General features: G+C 40.7%; 2 protein-coding genes across 3 annotated transcripts in view; both read left to right on the top strand.

Moving 5' to 3' along the window:
• oxsr1b (oxidative stress responsive kinase 1b) overlaps positions 1 to 7,682 on the top strand; it is a 43,859-nt gene extending 36,177 nt beyond the window's left edge. For both annotated transcript variants that reach the window (XM_005912313.3, XM_005912312.3), the window contains 6 exons: positions 2,435 to 2,611; positions 2,749 to 2,804; positions 2,894 to 2,946; positions 3,328 to 3,396; positions 4,292 to 4,356; positions 4,917 to 7,682. In XM_005912313.3, the coding sequence (XP_005912375.1) occupies positions 2,435 to 2,611; positions 2,749 to 2,804; positions 2,894 to 2,946; positions 3,328 to 3,396; positions 4,292 to 4,356; positions 4,917 to 4,991 (495 nt within the window). In that variant the 3' untranslated portion in view covers positions 4,992 to 7,682. The remainder of the gene's footprint in view (positions 1 to 2,434; positions 2,612 to 2,748; positions 2,805 to 2,893; positions 2,947 to 3,327; positions 3,397 to 4,291; positions 4,357 to 4,916) is intronic.
• Positions 7,683 to 7,903: 221 nt separating this feature from the next.
• slc22a13b (solute carrier family 22 member 13b) lies at positions 7,904 to 12,594 on the top strand. The gene is made up of 10 exons (XM_005912311.3): positions 7,904 to 9,281; positions 9,498 to 9,601; positions 10,062 to 10,216; positions 10,756 to 10,927; positions 11,020 to 11,140; positions 11,222 to 11,316; positions 11,404 to 11,618; positions 11,765 to 11,873; positions 11,963 to 12,157; positions 12,235 to 12,594. The coding sequence occupies exons 1-10, from the start codon at positions 8,907 to 8,909 to the stop codon at positions 12,308 to 12,310; spliced, it is 1,617 nt and encodes a 538-aa protein (XP_005912373.1). The 5' UTR covers positions 7,904 to 8,906; the 3' UTR covers positions 12,311 to 12,594.
• The last annotated feature ends 1,008 nt before the right edge of the window (positions 12,595 to 13,602 follow it).

Raw genomic sequence — 13,602 nt, 5'->3', positions numbered from 1 at the left:
ACTGTTTTCAAATCAGGCCTTCTTCCCTTTCGATACGCTTTCCGCTTAAGTTTCACACAACCAGCAACCACATGGCCAGGCTTGTGGCAGAAGAAACACAGTTTTGCTTTGGAACTTGAAACCACCACTTTTTCAGCCTAGTTAGCTGGCTCCCTCCTAGCTCTCCAAGATGTATTGTAGTGAGAAGGGATGTCACATTCTACAGCATTTGTTTTATGAGTTGGGGTAAACTCATCGGCCAGTATGGCAGCCTGCTGTAAAGTGGAAACCCTCTGTTCACTTAAATAAAGAGCAATACACTCAGGAACAGAGTTTTTAAAATCCTCCACAAGCATGAGCTCACGTAACGACCCCAAACTGTTAACCTGGCTTGCAGAGCACCACCTACCAAAAAGCTTTGCCTTCTCCCGAGAAAAGTCAAGGTAGGACTGACCCTGTGCCAACTCCAAACCTCGAAAGTTCTGCCTATAGGCCTCAGGCACAAGTTCATAGGCTTGGAGGACGGCACTTTTGATCTTTTCATAAACTAGGCTGTCCAGCCTGGACAGACCAGAGCAAGCTTCCTGAGCCTTACCTGTGAATTTACACAGCAACATCACCCCCCACACGTCTTCAGGCCACTGTAATGCAGTTGCTATGCTTTCAAACACACTGAAGAAGCTCTCAACACTGGATTCACAGAAAACGGGAACCAGGTGGATGTTATTGCTTACAAACGAGCTTCTAGACACCTGTGCACTGATGGCTTCATCAGCCATTTTGGGGGCCGGAGAAGGCTTAGCAAACACACCCTAATTAAGACACTACGACACCCGTCTGCCAACTCACTCAGCGACTACTGAACAATTAACAGAAAACTACACAACTTACTTTAACTGACCAACTTACCTCTTGCCACACACATTAACAAATACAACTTACCCAGTTCCTAAGCACAACAACCTTTACCTACCTATCTTCTGGAGCGTGCTGGGCTCGAGGCAACTTTAAAGGCAGAACTTCAGCGACCGGAGCCCTGAATTGCCTACCCCCAACAGGGAACTAATCCCCGCCCAGGATTACTCCGAAAATAAAAAAGGCAAAATAACAAAAGAGTGCCCGAAAGAAGACCTTAATAAGCTCAGCTGGACACTCACCTAACTAAACTGGGAAGTTGAATCTCTAAAGGTGAAAAAAAAAACCCAGATAATCAAAAACCAATTCCAACTCAAAACTCCCTTTTCAACAATCCCGGACGAGCCCCCACTTATGTTACGACCCGGCTCAAAAGTCGCAACATAAAAAAGGAGACGAATACCAGCGTGTAGATGAAAAGAGGCTTTATCTTAAAATGGACTATCAGGTTGGCTAAAATGGCTGGTGCCACCAAGGCAAAGACTAGTGAGCTCCCTGGGAAGCTTGCCTCAGGTATGCTTTTATCCACACCTGACTAGGTGTGGCCAATTAGCACCAGCTGAACACACTGAGCAGATTAGAGGCTGCAGAGGGACGTAACATTAGCACAAAGCATTCACAAGGTATTTGACAGATTACAACAGACGAGGTGAAGAAAATGAGTTTTCTGGGTATGTGTGAGGTGGGTTGCAAAGACTTCAATTTGGAAACCATTGCCTTCACTGTAGTCATCTTGGGAGTCCTGCTTTATTTGGATTGCTTGCAGATTCCTGTTCAGTTGCACAGACCACAAGCTTCAACATCCAGCACATTAATCTGACTCAGTTACCCGTCAAAGCTTATCCCTGGAGGTGAGAGTTGGGCTTTCACCTACAAATCAGATCAACCAGCAGTTTTCGGTGGGATACTCTGCAGATTCCAAGCTCAAGGGCGTTATCACACTAGGTCATACTGTCAGTGGATTTTTCTCATTATCTTCTGAGGCGTCTGAGGGACGAACATTTTGCACAAGTGATTTAAACTTTGCCCTAAGACAGCTGGGATAGGTCCCGTGATCCTGAATATGGATAAGTGGAAGGAAATGGATGGCTGGTTTTGGCCACATCAGGACAACCATTACTCACTACGCTATAGACTTGCCAGATTTGGCTTCATGTAAGTTTTCTTGAAAATGAAATTCATAGGGTCGCCGTCGTGACACAGTGGATGTCGGTATGTGTAGCTGGTTAATAAGGGGCTTCCAGAGAGTGATCCAGGGGTGCAGGAGAGGGCCGCCTAAAAGCGGGGTAGTTTCAAATTCCAGTATTGACCTGTATATGACACAAAGGTTTGAGATCATCAAAAGTTTTGGCATGAAATCATCCTGAGAGTGACAAATCTTTGTAGCCAGTTTGAGTATGTCTAGTGGGTGTTAACATTTTGACTTTAAACTAAAAATAAAACCTCATAATCTTCCTTTAATAATAGTCAAACATCACCAAAGTCAGCGACTATCTTAATATACAGACCAAAAAAGTCAATCAACCAATTTTCCCTTTAGGTTTTCCAGACTCCTGAGCCTTTAAGTAGTCATCTCCAGCCTATGGCTGCAGGTCTGGCTGAACTACCTCAGGCTGCAGGTCAAGTTCCGCTGCAGCCCACACCAGCCACCGCTCAATCTACTGCCCAGGCTGCATCTCCCCCACCAGGAGTACCTGCTGCTGCTGTTCCCCCTCAGGCTAGTCTCCCTAACTAATACTTCCCATCATAAGCTTTTATTTAAATGCTACATGTTTACCTATCATTTTTTTTGTAAAGAGGTAGTTTGCTCATCTTTCATCAATTTTAGTAAGATTTTTCCTTCTGTTTCCACAGATTTCAGCTGCCTCGGGGGATGTTCAGGCTCCCATTAGTTTGGTATTAAGGTTAAGGTATGTTTGACTCATTTCTCATCGTATTTTTACCTTTCGGTAAACTTTGCGCCTCTCATTTGCATTCTTTCTTTCCATCATCCCTTCAGAAATTCAAAGAAGGAGCTAAATGACATCCGCTTTGAGTTCATGCCAGGGAGAGGTAAGTGTGGCTGTCACAAAGCAGTATACAAAATGTCCTGAGGCAAAGAGTTGACTGTTCGGGGTGTCACATTTGTGCATAATCAGTAGGAAAACCGACAGTTTAACAAATAGCATGAGCTGTATTTGGTAAATTGGCTTTTTGTCATTGCAGCTAGGAAAGCACATGGGTGCAACAAAGCACAAACGAGCTCATTTAGAATGTAAAGTGCTGAGAACAGAAGGTGCTTCTTTTGGTTTGTTTGTTTGTTTAAGCAGGAAGAGCGTGAGTGTTTTGAAAATTATTAAGCCGCGGTCGTGTTCTGTTTAATATTTGCTTTTATTAAACTCTGTTGTGTTGGTCCACCTGTCACAGTCGTCGTCTCATGCTCTGACTTTTCAGACACAGCAGATGGTGTGTCTCAGGAGCTGGTGTCGGCAGGCCTGGTGGACGGGAGGGACTTAGTAATAGGTCAGTGATTTCAAACATTCCCCTGCCACGTTAACAAAATCGCCTTTTCTCACTCAGCATGTTTTTGCTCAAGGCTGAAAACGAGCCTTTTAAAGGGGGATATTTTTAACTCAAGCAGGTCTGCATTACTGCACATTTACTGCATTAAGCAGGCATAATAAAAGCCTTGCTGTGCAGCCACACAGGCCAGGGATTCAAGAAAACCTAAAAACAAATAAGGAATATTCTCTCATGTTGAAATGTAGTTAGTTGTATGATTAGTTAGTCTAGTTATAAGGTTAGACACCGAAGAATATGTTTAGCTTCTGCTTCCACTAAGCTAATTCATATTTATGTGAACAACTGATGTAGAGCCTCTTGTATTCCTAGAGAGATGCAGGTTACAGCGCAGGGTTACAGAAGGGTTTGAGATTACAGCATACTTGTGGTAATTGATACAGAAGTGTAAGATATTTAAGATATTTGTATTAAAACACTCCAAAAAGCAACATAACTAATTCAAATGAAGTCTAGTTGACAGCAATACTTGGCTAGTAATGTTGGCACCCATCTGTGGGTCAGATTTACAGTGTTACAGCAGTTTGAACAGACGAGTTATTTAAAAAAAAAAAAAGAAAGAGACAAAATATAAACATAGCTTTAGAAATCAAAACTGTTTTTGATAATTGGGTATGGCAAAGTGGAGTGTGCCTCAAGTGGCTGTTCCAGGAATTGCCATTTTTGGCATTTAACTCAGTTTTAAACTCCAAAAGTTGCAAATTAGATCAAAGAAATTGAGCAGGTAACAGCATAATGTTAAATCTCACAAAGGCCTATTCTTGGTTTCCGAGTATAGACAGTGATGTTAGGATGTATTTCTTTTCATTCAACTTAAAAGATTTCTTCTCTTTTTTAGTTGCAGCAAATTTGCAGAAAATAGTCGATGAACCTCAAACACATAAAAATGTCACTTTCAAACTGGTGAGTGTAACATTTTCCATACTGGTTAGAGATCCTATAGAATTGAATCTAAATAAACTATAGAAGTTGTGTTTCGGAAATAATTTTCAGCTCTGTGGTGTAGTGGATTACACACTCGCTTGTGGGTTAGAACCTGTGAGGAGAACAAATCTCCTAGCATAGGTTTGGGCACTTAATAAGAGACTGGGACTGTTGTGGATTGCCACACTAACCGGCTTATAAAGAGATCAAATGAATTGGTTCGGCCATCCACAGCAGTCCTAGTCTCCCATTTAGACCTCTTGAAAAAATGTCAGAGATCAAACATTAGAAGCTGCCTCACTTGATATAATATAACACATAACAAATGTTTGGAAATCTGTTCAAGTTTCTCGTGCAGGAAACAAAAAAAAAAAATGTCTGCTATGTCGGCATATTTTGGTATCGGTCTTAAAAATCCTGTATCGGTCGGCTTTAATTTATTAAAACAAAAAACTCTTTAAAGGAAAACAACGTTATTGCTTTTCTGCTTAAAGATGTTTCTGCTCATCATTTTAAATCCATGTATTTATCTTTTTCAGGCTTCTGGAATTGAGGGATCTGAAATACCAGACGACATCAAGTTGATGGGCTTTGCCCAGCTCAGCATTAGTTAGATGTTCTACCTGGGACCGTGACTTGCCTAAAAAATGTGAAATTAAAAAAAAAAAAAAAAATAGTTTGAATGCATTTTTTTTTCTTTCCATGGCTGTAAAGAAACCACTACTGCCAAAGAGAACAGTACCATTATTTTCTTTTTCTTTTCTTTTTTTTTTTTTGTCACGTATAGGATTATAAAATGCCACCTGTTGAATTTTAGGTGGTCAGCTGAAGTATCAGAACGTACAGTATGAGAATCACTCGAAAAAGTTTACAATGTACATGTAGAAGGATGCAATTATCCACAAGAAATGTTTTCATTACCCATCCCGGTCTCCCCCCTTTCCTATCTCTAATGTGACGCATTTGCACAATCTGAACTAACACCCTTGAACCCTGACAAGTGTAACAATGCCTTATATATTCATCAGAACTACTGAATGCACATTTTTTTGGGGGGTGGGGACATCCCCGGTTACCGTATGGAGCATTACGTTGTCTGAAATGCACAAGTGTGCTTTCAGGTGCAGATGCCAAACTTTTTGCTGCAGCTTCACACGCCAAATAGAAATAAAAAGTTTCACATACTCTTGTTTTGACGTTGCAAAACAAATTACTTCCTACAGAAAGAGATGGACGCATCTTAGTGTCTCGGAGTCTTTGCATTTAAAGGTTTTTCATATTCTTTATATTTTCCTATCATCAACAAATCCCATGAAAGACCAGTTACTTCCTGAAACATCTGAGCAGCAGCTTTTTTTCAACAAAGTAAATGATACAAGTCTGTGGGGACTATTCAGCACTTAACTGATAGACATTAGCTCTCTGTGTAGCATGTTTGCATTGATTTAAATTAAATACCAGAAGCAAAGTATGCGTAAAACTTTGGATGTGCAGATTACTATTATTATTATTATTATTATTACTGTTATTAGTATGATCACATCTTGGGTTATGTTATGGGATTTAATGACAATAAATGACCCAATAAATTAAAAATTAATGCCCTTCTTTAAAAAAAAAAAAAAAAAAAGCATCAGTGCTTTTCAAAACTCCAAACCGGCCTTCGTGTTGTGATTGATTGAAATACGTGTAAAGTAAAAAGTTTTGCAGCAGCTGAAACCACATGTGCTGTCTGAGCAGATGCGTCCCTCTTGGTGTTTGTTTGTCTGTTTGGAATTGGTTTTCACAAATTCTCACAAAGAAAGAGAAAAAGACTAAAGTGTGTATTTGTTTATGTGAATGGATTCTAAGTACTTGATTTAACCTTTAGTATGTAAATAATGACATTTGGCTCTGATTGGTTTGTTTTTTTTATACTGGGTGTTTCACTCTTGGCCTTCTTTCTCTTAAGACACGATTGGGGTTGTTTGGCTGCGTGAAGGATGACGACGATGACACTGCACATCAGGCTTTGAATTTGCTCGTTTCTTTGCAGGACGTATTATTGCTTAATCTGTCACGTGTGATCATTTGCGCATCAACAGTTTTCAGCTTTTAACTTTCTCGCCTTTTGAAAATATATATTTTCCTGTGGCGCTGTCCCCATGCAACGTTTCCCCCCTCCAAAAAAAAAGATTTTTCGCTGGGCAACAGAAAAAGTGTCTCTTAGTAAGCACCAAGTGTGGGAGCTGTTTACAGTAGCTAGTCCTTTTAAGACGCATCTGAAGTAATACAGCTGCTTTGCCATCGTTTCTGAAAGTGTCTTTAATGAAGATTTCCGTCACTTTTGAAGATCTGAGCCGTGATTGTAAACGTGTTGAATGATCAGAACTGTTCGACCGCGCTCTGGATAATTTTGTGCATTTATGTCCACCGATGACGTGGCTCGATGATGAATGTGCATATCACAGTTATTTGGCACCGACGGCTGCAGAAGGTTCATTTACCGCTCTGCTCTGCTCTTATGTGTGGATCTGAAACGCCAGCGAGGTTTTAGTGTTTCATTTGATGATGTGACAACTTCGTAACCAGATGCCATAGTGAACCAATCTGAATGCATTAGTTTTTCTTTGCTTGCAGATGAAATGTTACAAGGAAATATTTGAACACGTTTATAGTCAAAATACAATTTTACGCTAGCCTTAAATTGAAAATGACCAAGTGTAATTTTTTTTCTGTGTGTGCGTGTGAAGTTTCTCTCTGGTTTTGAGTTAGACTTTCGCTGTCTTTGAAATGTACTTCCTGTTACTTGTGAAGCTACCTTAAATAAAGATGTACAGGCGTGTCGACCCAGGTTTCTCCCCTCGGAAGGGAAGCGACGAAGTCAGCCACGCAATGTTGTGCATACGTTTTCAAACTGCAGTATTTGGTGCCATTCTCCCGTTATAGTCTGCAGACTGCAGAGAGGATTGGCCTGTATGAGCCCTGAGAAGACGTGTGTGCGTTACATAGATTGAGCTCTGCTTTCGGCAGAGTTGAAGATCTAATGGCTTTCTCATCCTTTCTCCAACAGTCCCACTTACACGCAGTCTAAGAATAAACTGTAGCAAATGAACAGATGACCGGTTAAAAAAAAAACTAAAACAACCCATAATACACTTTTGTCCAGGCAATAACTAATCAAGGCTGTAATATATTTGAAGTTTGCACCTGTTTTCAGTTTAGTTTCTTTCCATTTCATTTCCTCTGATTTTAATTGTTTTGGAGTTCAAAGCATGTTTCTCTTGATTATTTTTAATCAATAAAGAATGAGCATATCAGCCTCCTTTTAGAGGTCTGTCGCTTCTTTTAAATGCACCATACGCTGTGATTTTTGCAGAAGATGTGGGCAAATTGCACACAATAAACAAAGGCATCAGAACTGATTCTAGATCTGTGCATTGTCATTTTCCTCACGTTGCACCTGTTTCTGTTTCAGACTGAGCTTGCTCCTTTGGTATCAGTTCCTCCAGATTTATTGTCCTTACTATCAGTTTTATTGTGTTCACTTTCTCCTCTCTCAGCATTAAAGGGCTGCATCAGCAGACATGTTTAAAGCAGGAAAGCAGGGGGAGACGGATTCTGTAAGGCTTTGAAAACTTTTTACATTTAGCATGAGTTGACCCTCCTGTCTGTGTCTGTAACTATGAAAATACAAATGCTATCTTTGACCTATGTAAGGGAAACACTGTTGAAACAAGGGTCTGACTGGGCAAACATCCAGGTGGACTTTGTCTCTAAATCGCCACTTTGCCAGTTTGGGATGGCACATTGTTGTGTAGAATGAAAGGCAACAGAAGTTATCAAATTCTGCATTGCTTTCTTTTGAGGAAAAAAGCAAGAAACTGAGAATAAACGTGCATTTTGCTCACAGAATTTCATCATATGTGCATCATTATTAGCCCAGAGACAGATCTTGCCCCCCTGTGACCATTTATTGGATAATCAGAAGAAAATAAATGGATGTTATATGTGAACTGTTAACTGTCCTGAGCTATATATTTAGATCATGATTTTTATAATATAACTTGTTCAGTTTTTCTGTCTAATATTACAGAAGTCTAATGAGTTTTAAGAGGCTAATGCTGCCATTAGGTGACAAATAAGATGGCATTACTACTATCAAACGTACTAACTAAAAAAAGAAAAACTAATGGAGTGTTGTTATATACCTTTATCAGATGTATGCAGCCGTCATATATCTCTTAAAGGGAAAGCGACATTTTAAAAAAGATTACTACATCAGAAGAGACGGGAGATTTAATGAAGTTAAGAAGTGGATTAATCAGTCTAACCAATGGCCTGTTTTAGTGTTGAAACATAATCAAAACCTGATACTAATGGATCACATTTGGCAGTGTACAGTACATCAGCAGTCTGTTAGCGAGTTGGGAGGTCGTAAAAGCACAGCGATTATCAGTTTAAACATTAACCAGGTCACGTTGATTACTTGTGGCTGAACCAAATCTTTTCTCATTTTCACATGAAGCTCTGACGACTTAGATGTAAATATGAGCAACTTTGGGGAGATTTTGAAGGAGATTAATTCATTTGGTTTATTTCAGAAACGTTTGGTGGTTGCATTATGCATCCCAAGCATATTTCTAGCTTTTGACGTTATTGGCCAGGTGTTTGTCGGCATGAGCTTCCCACACAACTGCAACACCGACTGGATTGTGGAGCGTGGGCCCAACCTGACAGAAGACAGGCAAAAAAATCTGACCATCCCAGTGAAGGAGGATGGAGGATTTGAGAGCTGTTTGATGTTCACGCCGGTGGATTGGAATTTGGAAATGATTGAAAAATATGGGATCAACACCACAACAGAATGTGTTAATGGAACAGATTTTGAGGCATCTGGTGGTGCCTCCAGCATTGTGACAGAGGTACAACGTCCTTAGTGTTCGCAGGAATGTACCTAGTTGTTCCAGGGATTCTGTTGGCTTGCTCTGTATGAGCTGATGACCATCAGAAGAGTAAATCACAGCAAAGCATTTCAACATCTTTTTTTTTTATATAAATGTCTCCTCTCGGGTTGGTCCTTTACAAAAGAAAGTTGGTGTTTTGCATGACAATAACACCGACTTCTTCTCTGCTACTAGTTTGACCTGGTGTGTGACAGGAGCAACTTCATTGAAGCATCACAGTCCATCTACATGGCCGGTCTTCTGGTTGGAGCACTGGTCCTGGGCTCCATGGCTGACAGGTATGGATCATTATCCTTATGTAATGACACTGATTAAATGCAAATCAACACTGAATAGTTTTAGTGTTGATCTTTTAACCCATGTAAAAATAAACTTGCAGTAGCTTTAATAGTAGTCAAACTGTGTAGTTGTAACTTATTGCTTTGATTGGGACGTTAATGAGGATGAACAGAAACAGCTCATCCCAATGAGTATGATTTGTTTTTCATTCTTGTCAACAGATTTAGTCCAGATTCTTTTTACACGCAGTGATTCAGACTATATCTACACCGTTAGGGTTGACTGCCAAGTGCAGCATATTAAATCAGGTCACCCACTGGACATAATAAACATGATGTTGGTTTATTTTCACAAAAAGAAATGTTGCTCTTTGATCTAAATTCTGAGGAAAGACCATACACATCATGCTTGCATATTAAAGTCCAGGATCAGTGAAACAGCTCTTTCTTGTCTCTGTAGGTTTGGTCGCCGCTTTGTTGTCCTGCTTTCACTCCTCTTGCTGATGGTTTTTGGTGTGGGAGTTGCTTTCTCACCCAACATCTACGTTTTTATAGTTCTCCGATTTTTAGGCGGAATCTCGGTCTCCGGCATTGTTGCTAATGCATTTGTAATAGGTAGGTACGATGTTTAGTCACAGCTGAATTTAATGCCACAGTGTACCCCTGCATCCTCCCTGGTACCACTGAAGAGTATCTACACAGCACTGTACATGCAAAAAACCCCCCAATAATTTCTTGTTTTTTTTGTATATTTTTTGCACAAGTTATATGTTTCAGATCATCAAACAAATGTTAATATTAGACAAAGATAACGCAAGCAAATACAAAATGCACTTTTTAAATGGTGATATTCACTGTTTCTGCTGCAAATCATAGTACACACACACACACACACACACACACACACACACACACACACACAGCACACAGTAACACACACACACAGCAACACACACACACACACACATACATACATGCCAGCAGTGAATCTAATAGATTTCAGCTTGTTAATTTAATTCTATCTAATAATCCAGGTGTATGTTGTGTACAGAAGTACAAATGAGTTTGGCATGATCTTGTCAGGGGACACACGCATGCTAAAGAAAACTGTAAACCAGAAATCATCCTTTTCCACATTTTCTGTTGGGCTGAAGGAGGAGAATGGAGTGATTCTTCCAGGTTTGCGTTGTGCACCATTATCTGCCACTCCACTTTTCCTCTTGGACTGATGCTGATGTCTGGTGCTGCCTATTTTATCCGCAATTGGAGGATCCTGCAGCTGGTGCTCTTCTGCCCACTTATCCTCGTTCTGGGTATTTTCTACTGGTCAGTTGGCACTCCTGTCACATTAAATATTATTACCAACATCGTAGAATAACTTTATAAATAAAATTACAGTTTGTGATCCTTTTAACCAGGATTCTCCCTGAATCAGCTCGCTGGCTCATTACCCAGGGCCGCAAGAAAGATGCTATAAAGGAGATCCAGAGGGCAGCCAAGGTGAACAAGAGAAATGTCTCCAAAGACCTGTTGGAGAAGGTGATCAAACTCTTTGGCTTCAACCAAAATCAAAGAAAATATAATACTGAAGCACACTCACGTAAAAAATTAATTGTTTAGCTGGAGGATGAGACTACAATCAAAAGAGGAAACATGTTGGACATCTTCAGGATATCATATCTGAGAAAACGTGCTCTCATCATGAGCTACGTCTGGTGGATATAATTTTTACCCTCTAAAAGCTGCCACATTTATTTCCTCTCCTTTTTGGGTTGACTAAAAATATCTCTCATGCTTAACAGGTTTGGAACTAGTCTGATGTACTATGGACTGAGCCTGAACGTTGGCAGTTTTGGTCTGGATATTTACCTGACACAGTTCATCTTTGGTTTGGTAGAATTTCCCGCACGTCTGGGCAGTCTGCCTGTCCTCCAGCTCATTGGGAGAAGGATTGGTCAGTCAGTAGTGTTACTTTTTGGAGGTTTAGCTTGTCTTGGGATCCTTGTCATACCAAAAGGTACTTATATGCTTTTTCATTTATAATCTTGAAGATTAATTTTCCTAAAAAAATAGTCCTATAAAAGCTAAATCTGTTAAATGCTATGTCTAGCAGGAAATGTACTCCACAGTATATGTGTAACTTGTTTTTTGTTTGTCCATCAGATCTTCCCATAGTAATAACAGTCATAGCTGTATTGGGAAAATTTTCTGCCACTGCCAGTTTTTCCATAGTCTATGTTTATACAGCAGAATTATATCCCACCAATATAAGGTAAGGCATTATAATAATGAAATGCTCAATTTTATTTATTTATTTTGATCCAGTGAGTTTGATGATTGGTTCATCGTCTGTACTTGCAGGCAGAACGGTGTGGGTCTGAACTCCATGTTGGCTCGTGTGGCAGGCATCCTTGCTCCTCTAATCAGGCTTCTGAGCACCTACCATTACACCATTCCCATGCTGATCTATGGAATCATCCCCCTTGCTGCTGGGGGTCTCTGTTTACTACTGCCCGAAACCCGTAACGTTGAACTTCAGGACCATGCCGAACTTACGTAAGTTACCAAACTCCACTTCAAAAACCAAAAAATCTAAAGGGTTTTTCATAAATATTGTATTTTTTTTATTTCAGCAAACTTGAGGATGGGGCTGCTAAGGATGGGTCTTCGACTAAAGTGGACAAAATGGAAAAGAGCACAAAACTGTGATTTATATGGTGAATTTATATGGTTCACACCTTTTTACACTCATTTTCTAAACCAGTGCACTGATAAAAAGATTTTGTATACGGTTCGCTAAAATGAGCAACTTCAGCTGAATGTTTTTGGTAGTTAAAAACTGTTAATGAATCTTGTTCTTCCAAAAGTTATATAATATTTGATAAATTAGATGTATATGTATAGTAAAAGAAGTATAAACTGTAATTGTTATAAACTACCCCCAAATAAAACTCCCAAACACCAACCCCCTGAAGACTATGCCCCCCCCCATGTGTGTGGATAGTGTGTTGTGGTGTATATATATGTGTATATATTGTTATATAGTATATATATATATATGTGTACATGGATGACATCAAGCTGTATGCCAAGAGTGAACGAGACATGATTCACTGATCCACACTACCAGGCTATACAGCAATGACATTGGAATGTCGTTCGGACTGGAGAAGTGTAGTCGGATGGTAACAAAGAGAGGGAAGGTAGTCAGAACTGAGGGGATTGAACTACCAGAAGGCAACATTGCAGACATAGAGGACAGTTACAAGTACCTGGGGATCCCGCAGGCAAATGGGAACCATGAAGAGGCCGCTAGAAAGGCTGCAACCACCAAGTACCTGCAGAGGGTCAGGCAAGTCCTGAGGAGTCAGCTGAATGGTAAGAACAAGATCCGGGCCATCAACACGTACGCCCTGCCCGTGATCAGGTACCCTGCTGGGGTAATAGGCTGGCCAAAGGAGGAGATAGAAGCCACTGACATAAAGACAAGAAAGCTCCTTACCATGCATGGAGGGTTTCACCCCAAGTCCAGCACCCTGAGGCTGTACGCTAAGCGGAAGGAAGGGGGCCGGGGACTGGTGAGTGTCAGCACCACAGTCCAGGATGAGACAACGAACATCCAAGAATACATTGGGAAGATGGCCCCAACTGACCGAGTGCTCAGTGAATACCTCAGGCAGCAGAAACCCAAGAAAGAGGAGGGAGACGAGGAACCATCATGGAAGGACAGGCCCCTGCACGGTATGTACCACCGGCAGATAGAGGAGGTGGCTGATATCCAGAAATCCTACCAGTGGCTGGACAAAGCTGGACTGAAAGACAGCACAGAGGCACTAATCATGGCAGCACAAGAACAAGCTCTGAGTACAAGATCCATAGAGGCTGGGGTCTATCACACCAGGCAAGACCCCAGGTGCAGGCTGTGTAAAGATGCCCCAGAGACAATCCAGCACATAACAGCAGGGTGCAAGATGCTAGCAGGCAAACGCAGTGATACAGTA

The sequence above is a fragment of the Haplochromis burtoni genome, unplaced genomic scaffold, assembly GCF_018398535.1.
Source record: "Haplochromis burtoni strain Fernald_Lab_line unplaced genomic scaffold, NCSU_Asbu1 Contig_1, whole genome shotgun sequence".
Lineage (NCBI taxonomy): Eukaryota > Metazoa > Chordata > Actinopteri > Cichliformes > Cichlidae > Haplochromis > Haplochromis burtoni.
Note: the sequence above shows the minus strand (reverse complement) of the source record. Positions and strands in the feature narration are given on the sequence as shown.